Below are 13,815 nucleotides of genomic sequence, written 5' to 3'. Positions count from 1 at the left end.
TAAATAATTCTCTTTATGAAATATAATAAGTTTCTATTAAATATAACACTTTCGTCTGAAAAATTTGTCGTTAAATTACAACTTCTATTCACAAAATATTGGTCTCGCCCGTGTGACTCGTGGAGTAACATTAGCATAACTTTCTCATTATTAGGTTCCTAAATTAGGTTCTATACATAAGAGAGAATATATAAATAATGCAATATGAATAATCCCTCTACAAACAGAATAGCATTGAAATTTAGCAATTAAAAATAAAAATATAATTAATTAATTCAATTATTCTACAGCTGGTTTATGATTTCGTTCTAATATAAACACAGCAAGTGAATTTGTTAATACTAAAAAAAACTTAACAAAAATTAACCAGAAAAATGTGCAAACATAAAAGTCAAGTACGGCTTTGGGTCAGTTGGTTATGGGGTACTGACTCTGAGCTTCCAATTTGGCAGGACACGAGTTCGATTCCTGGTACTCGCAGTCTCAAAAAATTATTTACGAATAATTAAATACAAGAATTAGTTCCAAGACCACTGATTATGGGTATTTGGCAATACTCGTAACAGCTGTGTATGGGTAGCCACAAATTCAATTAATTAAAATAATATAAAATGAATTTTTGTTGTTGTAGTTTCACTATTGTTCGAAAAACCTCTTTATAAAATAAATATATAATTAATTAAGTTTACAAGTACATTACTTCAGATACACACATTAACTTCTTAAAGAAAAAATCGCTAATTATTACACTAAGTCATAGTTGTACTTCATATTATTCCATAAAAATAATTAACACTGAATTTTTTATTCATATAATTAGTCTATATTTACATTTATATAAGTAAATAATAAAGTATTTTTTATTTAGCTAATAAAGTATTTATCGATAAATAAAATTCATTGACATTATGACTCCTACTTCCAACCTCATCTGGAATCTTGATATGTACTTTATATATGTATACTTAGAAATTTTTTATTTTTTTAAAATTGACATATTACATACTAATGCTTGTGTTAGAACTGAAAGTTAGACCGCGTGCGAGTATCTTTTTGATTGAATACATTAAGATCTTAATTACTTTCGATTGTTAAGTAAACTGTTAGTGCATTTACTTAAAGCAAACAAAAATAATTGCTGCCACTGAAAACGAAAATCTTAAGTTATAAATTATAAAATCTCATCGACTTTGTTTGCGATTTTCCTACCAGAGGTGCTATTTTGTGCAGTAAATGATAAATATTGACATTAGACTAACTTATAGGTGTGTTAAACGAAGTGTGGCATGCGAAGTTGTTGCAAATTAGTTTCGAAAACAACTTACAAAACAAAATATCACTTTGAAAAATTATACAAACTAGGAAGAGGTAATATTTTGAGTTAATTGTGTAACTTGAGTCTCAATTCAAATTATTAATTAAAAAAAAAGCGTTAACTGAATGAATATTTGCCTAAAAATGCGGTTACTAATTTTTATTTAATTTATTTTAATTTTTAAAACCCGAAAGTATATAATTAAAGTAAGACTGCCCAGTTTTTTTATTAACTAATTTTAATCCCAAATGTATGCTACATTTTTCTGTTTTATGGAACGAATAAAAAAAGATCGTTTCCAAAATATTTATTTTAATTAGAGAACGTACATCCTGTGTTTTTAGGCCATGTGCGAGTAAATTGATGATAAATTGACAGAAATAGTAAATTATGTCGGTATGGCAGCGAATGTTGGTAATTACCAGAATATCGAGTAGGAGAAATTAGATAAAAATTAGATAAATTAGGTGTTACTATTGTGAAAATTTTATAAGATATTTAATAACTAAATAAATAAATTTGAAAACTTTTAACCAAAAATAATAAATAAGTGCAATAAATAAATAAATAAATATTTACATAAGTGCAGTACAAACAACCCCTAGGAAATTTTAATTTAGTTTACCTCAATTAACTCGAACTCGCACACGGCCTTAATTGATAACCTCGAAAAAAGTTAAAACTATAGGTTATTGAATAAATTGAACATAGTCCTGTAGGATCTTAGTATTAAAAAAAAAATAATATCAAGACTTCACATGATATCAATTGGTTTTGAATCCAACATTCTGTGTTTAGAGATCACATCAGTTGTGATCAGTGATACGATTTGGTTAGTTGGTTACTTACTTACATTTGATTTTTAATTATTCAAAAAGTTTGTTATATCGGATATTCATTAAATCGAGTGTTTACTGTAAATACAAAAAAATTTTCCAATTTGTAAATAATTATTTTTTGTTTTACCATAATTATACACTAACTTACAATTAGGTAGTTTGTAATCATTAAAACTTATATTCATGAATTGCAATACGAATTGATTAACCATTCCGCTTATACACAAGATCTGACTGCAAAAGGCTCTTACTTGCTAATAAGCAGTACTTTAATCAGTGGCTACTGTATGTTTCATGTTTGACACTCTCATGTGAAATCCAAAATGCTGTATTTCAAAGACCATGTACTGTTCAAACAATTTAATCTTAAACACCACATAGATGGCGCCAAATTATTCGCAAGTGCTAACAACCGTCTGCATTGAAGCAGTAGATTTTTTAAGATCTATCAGGCAACTGTCTAAAGTTTGCAAGAATGAAAGATATCTTTAACGTCTATCAAGAAATCTTCTGGTCTAATTGAAGTCACAATATTGTCATGTGATAAACAGTTACTGTATATAAAAATTCTCAATTTCTGCCTACTAGAGCGCTATTTCTCATTATATTGTTTATTCATCTGTTTTTATATTCCATTCACACAGTCTTAAAACTACTCCCAACATTATAAGACTACGCCCTGTTAACACTGTAAGACTACTATATCCCCAAAACTTATCAACATTTACCCATTTATGTTGTGTACTGTTGTTGTAACGACCGAAAGTATATTGACACAGTTCCTGCTGAAAAAACAAGCGGTACTTGGTTTTCTTATCAAGATTCCTCAATTCTAACTCGGGATTAGTTCCAACATCCTCAAAACTTCTCCATTCACACTTATGTTATTTATAGTGTGTACTATCTCTTTATATCGTTGTCCTGTTGGCAAAACCCTAGTTGGGATTGATAAATGGCAGTAGGTCGTTTGCGTTGCCAAGTGGCTTCGGTACATCAGCTTTCAAAAGCTTTCAAAATTCAAAATGACCGAACAGTAATAATATATGTCGAGATAGCCAGTCACTTTCGTAGCACTAAAAAGTGTAAAAACTTTTCTCATATGTACTTCCTTCATACAAAACTTTTTTAATATCCCGCGTAATTTAATAAATAACAATATATAATTTCAATAGTATTACATATGAATTATATTAATAACCCATTTCAGTTTTTATTATTAATTTTAACTTGATGCAGCCCAAATAATACATAAAAATAAGACGTCTTTTCTTCACCGTATCTTATTGCTCACTACCATTAAATTTGTATGCTCAAATTTATATGAGATAATTATTTAAATTAACTTAATATTTCAAACTTGAGTAGTATATAATATATTAAACCAAACAAAATGGCAGCTTTACAAAAGCGGTCCAAGACGTACAAGCTGTAAATAAAGTAAAAAATTTTTTTAAAAAAAATTCTAAAATAGTGTAGAAAAATACATTTACCATTTTAATTGAGTTCTTGATTTTGGAAGTGAACTAAGAGGCTCCTTCATAACAAAAAGCCGCGAGCCTATAATACTTTCACGTAAATAAATCTGGTCATTTACATCACTCGTGTCAATTTTAAATCTTAAGATAAAAATAAATAAAATTTTTGATTCATCAATTTGACCTGGAAATTATATTTAGAAAGTATACAGTATATAAGTTCATATTCCACAACCCACTATCAAAACAGAAAGCTGTAAAAACCTTTATACATATATAAAGTACCTTTATATATGTACAGAGCAAGGTGTGTTTAACTTATAAGTAATCAATGTGACGCATTGACCACTGGCTACTTATCGGTACCAGAGAAATGTGAGAAATTTATGTTTGGCTTACATCCTGCGATCTACATTTGAGAGTAAATATATAATAGATTATTTATATACATATATTTATCATGGAAAACAAAATAAATTTAGTACTTAAGAGAGTTTAAACGCAAATGAATACCGGTGCATTAAAAAGGCTGCTCTACGAATCACAAGAACGTATTACACTGTCTCAGCGGAAGCAGTTTTTGTAATAACAGATGTAACACCAATTGATCTTCAAGCAACGGAGCGCCAAAGAGTATACAACAAGAAAATAACCGGCTACTATACTCAGAACCATAGGAAATATGGAACAATAGCACTCAAGGATGATGGACAGCTAGACTGATACCAAATATAATCACTTGGCTCAAACGGAAATCGGGAGACACAAATTACTATCTCTCTCAGATGCTGACCGGACATGCATACTTTTATAAATACCTGTACCGCATGAGAAAGGCGGATCTACTCGACTGCATTTATTTCGAAGGAGATTGTGATGACGCAGAGCACATCACTTTAAGTGTAATATATGGCTCACATTTAGAGAAGAGATAACAGCCCAGATGGACCAATAAATCCCGAAAATATAGTGGAAAAGTTGAGAGTCAACTGAAATGGCTGGCGAACGATAGAGTCATATGTGTTTCAAGTTCTCAAAACGAAGAATTTAGAGAATCAGAAACTAGACTAATAAATAGTACAGACACCAAGAAAATGCGGGGAAAAAGTGGAGGACTGGTTGCAGATTGAAAATCACAAGAGCATTGCTTGAAATGCCATCATAAAAGAGACCCTCCTCGATGTAATACAAACCAGTTCCGAGGGGGAATAAGTCTCGCCAAAGAGATTGAAGTAAGGTTCTGAAATGCTACGATTCGTTTCATATTTACTGGGTCAATGAATAAACTTGGATCTACCAAATTGTTGTGCTATCAACGCATACTCAAAATCATTTCAACTAATCATATCACAAATTTGATAAAACTTGTACACTATAAAAAGATTTAGGCATTGGAGATAGTGAAAAGATGAAAACTAGAAAACTTTGGGCATATTTTAAGGTACCGAAAAAAGTATGTTCTACTTAAATTTGATCATTAAAAAGAGAATTGGGTGAAGGATAGATATGACTCTACGACAGTGATTCATTAATAGTAGGAGACTAGTCTTTTGAGAAGTTGTAAAAAAATTAAAAAGTTACAATAATGTAGGTTAAAATCGATCCCTGGGACTTAGAAAAAGACGATTAATATTTCTACAATAACTTAAAGCTTGTAAAACTATTTCAGTTTTAAAAAATTTCAGACATTATTAAGGTTTTTGATACAGATATATACATTTTTTAAATTATTATTATTTTTATGATCAGTGGAAACAATTTTGAAATGAGATGCAAAGACAACTAATGCACCAAGTAAATACTATACTTAACTATAACTCTATATAATAATATACAATTATGTAATATATAACTATATAGAACTTTAATATATTTCATTTTTACTTACATTTTTTTATCTCTTGGAGACAAGTCTCTATTGATATTGTAAAAATTGGTAGCTTTAAAATCCCATTGACGCAATGTAAAGAACTGCAAAACCTCCAAACCTATACTAATTTTTGTCTGTACACGTACCATGCTTAAAATAAAAGAAAAAAATATGTCATTATAAATGTTAAATATATATATATATAAGAAATATATATATAAGAATTATGATAATATTTGTGTATGCAAATAGGTATATGCTCATATAATACTTACAAACGTCTTTGTCTAAATATAAACATTAGAAAATCTATTAAATAAGCCGGTAACCACATAAAGAGCATTAAACATATGTTATGATAAACTCTATTCATTGTCATAGCACCATCAGGATACCATAAGCCAGCTTCAAAAGGATATCTACAAATATAAGATATCATAATAAATCATAACAGAGTAATTAAACATAAAAGATAGCTGTTAAGATTGGTTGTTTATTATTAATCCCTATATATATATATATATATATATATATATATATATATATATATTTCTAATGGTATTAAATGTAATCATTATTAATAAAATGATTTTACAGTTGCATAATTCTATAACGATATTTGTATCGACTTGTGAATATAACAGCAATGTATAGAAATTGGAATTCTCAAGTATTTTAAAATTTAAAAATACAAATTAAAATTCTCAATCACTTTACAAATATAATTTAATATAAAAGCATTTAGTCTGTATACAGATTATTATATTTTGAAATTATTTTAATACAACTTGTAGCTAGAACAAGATCTTCCGTGTCGTTCATTTTCATATACTGTATGTCAAGTATAAGCTTACCCATTCAAAAAAAAAAAACTTGAAATTTATTTGGCAGTACGGGTATCGAGAAAAAACTTGAAAATAATGAGATTATTCTTTAATTAGAATATGGTTTATGGTTTACTTTACTAGTAAACCGACAATAATTTAAGAACTACTTAAGTTGTGTATTTAAGACGGATATTGCTTATTCGTGAGACTTTTAATAACCGATTGACAAGTTGTTGCCTCACTTATTGGATTAAGGTACTACATTAATGTATTACATCATAATTGAATTATTTAAAACTTGATTACTCTTACTTACTCCATAAATATTCGTCTGCCTTCATTTAAAATCCAATTCCATGTACGTTTTTTTTCAGGACTAATCAATAAATTGTATACTGGTATGTTTTCAGGTCTAAGAGTAATAAAATCAATTTAATTATATAATTTGTGTGCTTATAAATATCCATTAAAATTACTTTTTTTCCATATTACAGTATGTATATGGCAACAGAATTACTCCATTAATTGCTATGTCCACGGGTACTATTTCTGAAGTTAAATCACCATTAACAAGCATTGAACGAATTACGCCTTTACCAGCTCCTACTAGCACTCCAGTTGGTCCATTTAGGTTATCAACCCAACCTGGTAAAGGTTCTGCAACTGAGGGTGTTACTGTGGAAATAGATAAATAAACACTAATTAAATATTTTTTAAATAAATAATTTTTAGTAACAAAATAATATTTTGACCAAATTTAATATTTAAATCTGAAGATAGTAATTTCCGAAAACTACAAATAATATATCACTTTTCATTTTTTTAATAACGCTGCAAAATATAAATCGATCAGGCTATATAATCTATGTACAAATTGTACTAAATATTTTCAATTTATAATTAAAATGCAGTATTTTAATAATATCCTTTTATTTTGCTTATTTGAACAATAAATTATTATTAATTATTAACAAGACGAAATACTATAATATATTTTATGTTTTTTAACCTGATATATTTATACAGTAATAGATATATGAATAAATTGACTTTCATTAACCTATTAACCTTGTGTAATTTATCAAAAACTACGGTTTGCATTCTTTTAAATATTTTTTTGATGATACAAATATAATATATATAGCAGTAACAATATTTCCTCACACCTAAAACTAAACATACATAACTTAATCATTTTTCTTTTATAAAGATTGTCATATAAGCTATATTATTATTATATAGCTGGCCATCCTTCAAACAATTTGATTATATTTCTAACATTTCCGGAATAGGAATTTTATTATTACTATAGTAGGTCCTTTCTTATATAGTAATTGACCATCTTTCAAGCAGCTTGACCATATTTCTGGTATTTCTGGTTTAAGAACTTTATTTCTAATATTTCTCACATAACAAATCAATATTACCTTAATAGAAAAAAAATAATTTTTAAAAATCTTAAATAATTAAATATTCTGCTGAGTATATATGTATATATATATTACATATATGAATAATTTCATTAATAAATTTATTAACCTATTTGTTGGATTACAGGTGGTTATATTCAATTAAGCAATTATATTGCTAGTATCTCCAGAAAAGAGTAACCAACTCAATATTCTTGAAATTTCATTGGAATAATAGATACTACAGTTAATGAGATTATACTGCTATTTTTGATGTTGTTTGTTCATTTTCATCACTTCCGGTAGTAGCTATTATTTGAAGCTACTATTATCTGAACATCAACTCTTTCGATAACATAGTCATGATTTGCATAATAAAATTCAAATCCGCAAAGATGCTTGGTTCGAGCAATCGGGTGTACAACCCGAACTCAGTGGTATGTGATAAGCAAATATCTCCATAACTATAATTGAACTTCCAACTTTTACAGTAACTGTGATCATTCATTTAAGAATTTTTCTATTAAACTTTTGATGTTATGAAATGTTAATAGATCACATTACTAATTTTGTTGCTATTCCAAGTTCATTTTTATTTTTATATATCTGTGGCTTAAGCAACTATTGCTTTTATATATCATATAAGATATAACTTTTTAGCACCACTTTTTAAGTTCGGCAAATGCGAATTCATTTAGAAATTGAAGTCTCGAATGAAATATGTATAACCCAAATATTGGAGTTAGTATTACCTTTAAGCTTTTTTAAATAATTTTCTTTGCTTATTATCTATATTATCTGTTGTCTAAATGGAATTTATTATATTCCAAATATATTATATTTATATTCGAAATTAAAATATATTACACTTTAGTTTGGAAGTCCTAAAGTATATTTTACATAAAGTATACTTAGAGGCATTTCTAGTCTTTAAAACATTTGCCTCTTTAAGAAATAAAATATATAATGATTAAAATGTGAACTTTTTTAATATAGGGTAAATAAGTTCAACTTAGCAGAAAGATGAAATAATCATGAACATTATAAAAGATAAATTCTCTGCTATAAACACAGGGACCTCAATAAAAATACTAAAACCAGTCTGAAGTCTTTGACTTTCGTTTTAATAGAGAAATAATATTTTTTTCTGCTATTGAGATTTAAAATAATAAAATATTTATAATAAAAAGTTTAAAAAAAAATGATTTTATATTTTCAATTAATTATTTATATTTTGTAAAAAATAATATACAAAAATATTACAAGAATAATAAAAACATAATCCCAACAATATAAAAAATGACTCGACGATATGAGAAGTTCAGTACATCAGCGTCTAAACATGGCAGTACACCGTCACTTAAATCTACAGTTTCATAAGTTGAAATAGCTTAAGGAAAAGAATATTAACTTTGGTATGCAGCTTAATTAATGCTACTTAGAACATAGCTAAAACACCAGTCCATTTCATAAGACAGTAGAAGAAGTAACCCACAATGAGGGTTTTGCAAACTCTATCAACAACCCACATACTAAAACGAAAAATTTTTTATAAATTAGAGTTAAATTAGAATAGAACTTAAATTAGAATATAGGACTATTATTACATCTTAGTGTGAAGTCTGGCTTTTGGTAAATCTTCCATTTTCTCTTTCAATATAAATTGACGTCCACCCTTAATACAACTAATTAAATATTCCATTTCAGTATGTGGTGGGTCCATGTCCATGTTGAAGCTATTAAGTTTTTAAATATTTAGAAAACTAGTTCCAAGAAATAATAATTCAAATAAAATAATACATTTCTTTATCCTTTTGAGTCAAGTTTTTCCATAGCCCGGCATATTTTTCTGATCTAAATGTCCATGCATTTAGTGTGAAAAACTGTAAAACTTCCAATCCCGTAGAAATTTTCTGTTGTACACGACACATGCTATAAGATCGAAATTATAAATATAGTTTTTAATAATTAATTCTTTTCTTTTATTTTTAAATCTTACAATCTTTTCTGTCCGAATATTAGCATAAGAAAATCTAAAAGATACGCTGGCAGCCAGTGGAACATGGCAACATTGAATGCATGGTAAAATTTATTTGTTGTTATACAAGGATCGGGATACCAAAGACCTAAATTTAACGGATACTCATGGCGTATAGTCTTAGCCATCTCTATAATGGTACCAATGGGCATTTTACGATGGTCAGCGTTTGTGATGTTGTAAACTGGCACTTCGATGGGTCTGAAAATCATGTTTGTTTAATTACATACATTTAGTTTGGAATATATATTTACCTTTTGGCTTGTTTGTTGAATTCATAAGGTATCACTATAAGACCGTTTATGGCATAATCCACAGGTATAACTTCCGATTTATTCTTCTCGTCAACAAGTACCGAACGTATAACTCCCTTTCCGCAACCAATCATAAGACCAGTGGGTCCATTTAGATTATCCACCCAACCGGGCAAAGGTTCGAATGCGGCGGGAGATACTATTCGTTATTGTGTTTGTGTAGTTGTATGATAGTATTGTGGGCGGGGGATTTGAATATAGTGTTGATGTTGTTGTTGTTTAGTGTTGTGTGTGTGTATTTGAAAAGAAAATTTTGACATAATTTTTAATTAATTGTATTGTACAAATTTGTGTATGTGTATGTATTGTATATTTGTTTGATGATTTGTAATTATATTTGTGTTAGAGAACATTAATGTATTTTTTTGAAAAATGTTAATATTGTTGTGTTAATTATTTTAGCTTTGTGTAAGTGTAAGCATAAGTAAGGGACTGTTAAAACGAATTAAACCGCACATAGTATTAATTACAACACAGTAAATTGTAAACTTCACAGGTATTAACTTTACACACAACATATACGTTCCATAAATATTTATTCTTTATTTATATTTTATTATAGAAAACTAGCAAAAAAGCGAATAAATTTTTTGTTGAAGCACCTTTAAAGTAGAAATATATATGTATGCTATATATAATGTGAATAATGTGTATTATGCACATAAAAATTAATATAAATATTATGAAAAACATCTTAAATTCTAGCTGAAAAATTCATGTATGCAACAGTGGTGCTATTGCGTTATAGGTCCAGTAGCAGACTAATCCGAAAAACAAAAATTTGCAGCATCGATCCAGCAAATACATTCTATAAACACATTTTTATATGTATATATTCAGAACTTTCTAACCTTAAGCTTACAATTTTAATTGTCTACGTGCTCGTGGCAAAGACTCTGGTGATTCCTTTAGCAAATATTGTCGTCCACCTTGCACACACGACACCATATACATTTCTATATCTTCCGTTGGGTCCATATTCATATTAAAACTATATGTGGACAAAATTATAGTGCCTTAATAACTTTTTTATTAAGGTTTTACCTACATTTTCTGATCAGCTTCCGACAGTATGTTCCAGAGTGAAGCATATCCAGTGGACTTGAAGTCCCAAGCACGCATTGTGAAAAATTGTAGAACCTCTAATCCGATTTGTACACGATTCTGTACGCGTATCATGCTAATGATAGTCAAATAGACATTATATACATACTTACTAAAAGTTCCATTTTTAAAAATGATATAACATAATAGACCTTAGCTGAGGTTATGAATAACTTACAAACGTTTTTGTCCTAATATAAAAAGTATAAAATCTATAAAGTAAGCCGGCATCCAGTGAAAAAGTAATACATTTATTTGATGGTGAAAACGGTTAGTAGTTATGCAGCCGTCTGGATACCATAGTCCAGCCTCAACCGGATACTGATAGCCAATTTTTTTACTCAATTCAATTACCTCGCCCCACGGAATTTTGCGATGATCAGCGCATGTAATGTTATAGACCGGTATGTCGTTTGGTCTAGAAATGTGAATCTTCTTCAAAATGTTTTATATAAGGTTTCGTTTAAAAATACCGATCCTCAATGCTGAATTTGTACGGTATGGTAACAAGACCATTAATAGCATAATCCACTGGTATAACTTCAGATTTTTGACGCGTGTCGATTAACATTGAACGTATAACGCCTTTACCAGCCCCAACCATAAGTCCAGTGGGTCCATTTAAATTGTCCACCCAGCCAGGTATCGGTTCATATGCTGAAGGTGATACTACATACGAGTATCATTAGCGTAAAGCAGTTGACATTTATTAGTATACATGGTAGATGGGTGGCATATGGCACATGTGGGCCATAACATCGAACACATTTATATACAATAGGTTTAACCCACGCAACGCGTGTTTTTGTTGTTTAACATACCGAATTGCGGCTCCTTAGTAAAATTTTTACAGCTCTGCGGAAGCATATATGTTTGTGTCAAGCATTCAGAGAAAAATACCGTTGCTGGAATTTTTAAAATTTTCTCTTGCAAAAGCAGTTACTGGTAATGACTTCATCACACACGTATTGAGCGTTTCAGTTGTTGTAAGAATTGCAAAATAGTAGAGAGAAGCAAGAGTGTTGGGTGTATTTTAAGCATTGATATAGTTAGGCGTGTATATAAGGTACTGAGGATATTTGCTTTATATACATTTTGTGCTTATATATAAAAAATAAGTTAATGCAGCTGAAATCATAATATTCAAACTGAAATCTAATAAAACACTATTTGAAAATTTTATCTAATCTTTAAAAACTACACTACTATTTTTAATTGTAAACTAATTTAAAAAGAACTAAATTTAAAATTGAACTCAATAGAAGAAAATAGAAATTGTAAAATCACAACTTTGATGTTAATAACTATAGTAATGTCATTACGAATTATACACTGAGTCACATATCTTCTGATATTGATCCAAAACAAAAAAAAAAAAAACTAAATAAACACATGTTTTGAAATATTTATATCAGTTAACCGAAACGAAAGTTGTGTTCGTTTCGCGATTGCAGGGTCTAAAGCTATCGAATCAGATATTATCATATCAGAAGGTATTAAGTATAGCTATGTCCTTCTTCGACATTTTAGAAAATATTTATGTTGAACATTAAAAATATTTTGAATATATTATATTTATTCAATAAAAAGTTGCTCAAAATGTCTGTACAATAAATAATGCAAAAATTTTTTCTTCAGAATATATGAAATAGTATGTTGAACTTCCTATTAGGTTCATTACATGGCATTGACATTATTATGGTTTCTCTAGTATATTTTTCATAGACAACATGAGAAAATAAAACAATTTCAATAACCACAAATAACACTTCAGTTTTATCAGTCAGAAAATAAGAAAATTCGGTCAAACTGATCTACAAAGTAGTGCGTTCGACGAGTATTTCTAAACGGATCGTAAATCTGGGCGTATGATATTCTATTCATCGACTCTGGTAAATAAATTGGAGTATGAGTTCGGATATCAAGGGGGCACAATAAATCTCTAAATCCAAAATCCTACAACTTAGAAATTGTAATGTTTGTAAGCTTTTAAACTTATATATTAAAAAGAGTATCTACTTTAATAGATACTCTAGTATATAAGGTTTCGTGGAAACTCTAGAAACTATAATGCGTATGTAATGTATAGCTGTCTTTCCACTTTTTTAGGGAAATCTGGTCAGTTATGGCAATAACAAATTCAGGATAACGATTTTACAGCTGTACATAGCACATTTCCGGGCCCCCTAGAACAGAGAACTCAGAGTCAATCACCTTTTCGAACATAGCATTGATTGAAATAACAAATTTAACATGTCTAACGTTAAAAAACTTACACATATTAACAATTCTGCTTTTTTTATCCGCAATATTTGAAGTACAGTTTGAATAGAAAAAACTCAAAGCACTTTAAAATCTACTATGTTAAGACGATTAAGACGATATGGTCTAGTATTGAGTGTATAGCATAGTAAGTAACCAATATTTAAGTCACTATATTTGAATTGCTTGTTAGTTAATTAAAAAAATTGCGATTTTATAAGACATTGTGATTATATTAATTATATTATATTGTACAAAAATATATATTTTGTAAATAAAAATTAATTATCTTGAGTGTTATTTATTTGTGTTCACTTTTATAACAATTGGAATCGATTTCAGATATTTGAGCACTTTCTTTG

General features: G+C 28.6%; 1 protein-coding gene across 1 annotated transcript in view; it reads right to left on the bottom strand.

Annotated features, from left to right (window-relative positions):
* Nucleotides 1–3,357: 3,357 nt before the first annotated feature.
* Nucleotides 3,358–13,815, bottom strand: part of LOC119680762 (putative fatty acyl-CoA reductase CG5065) — a 36,612-nt gene continuing 26,154 nt past the window's right edge. Inside the window, exons 5-10 of the mRNA XM_038093728.1 lie at nucleotides 6,803–7,001; nucleotides 6,643–6,738; nucleotides 5,775–5,918; nucleotides 5,518–5,649; nucleotides 3,645–3,770; nucleotides 3,358–3,580 (exon numbers count right to left, since the gene is read on the bottom strand). Of these exons, the coding sequence (XP_037949656.1) occupies nucleotides 3,493–3,580; nucleotides 3,645–3,770; nucleotides 5,518–5,649; nucleotides 5,775–5,918; nucleotides 6,643–6,738; nucleotides 6,803–7,001 (785 nt within the window). The 3' untranslated portion in view covers nucleotides 3,358–3,492. The remainder of the gene's footprint in view (nucleotides 3,581–3,644; nucleotides 3,771–5,517; nucleotides 5,650–5,774; nucleotides 5,919–6,642; nucleotides 6,739–6,802; nucleotides 7,002–13,815) is intronic.

This window comes from Teleopsis dalmanni, chromosome 2 (assembly GCF_002237135.1).
Source record: "Teleopsis dalmanni isolate 2A chromosome 2, ASM223713v2, whole genome shotgun sequence".
Classification (NCBI taxonomy): domain Eukaryota; kingdom Metazoa; phylum Arthropoda; class Insecta; order Diptera; family Diopsidae; genus Teleopsis; species Teleopsis dalmanni.
Note: the sequence above shows the minus strand (reverse complement) of the source record. Positions and strands in the feature narration are given on the sequence as shown.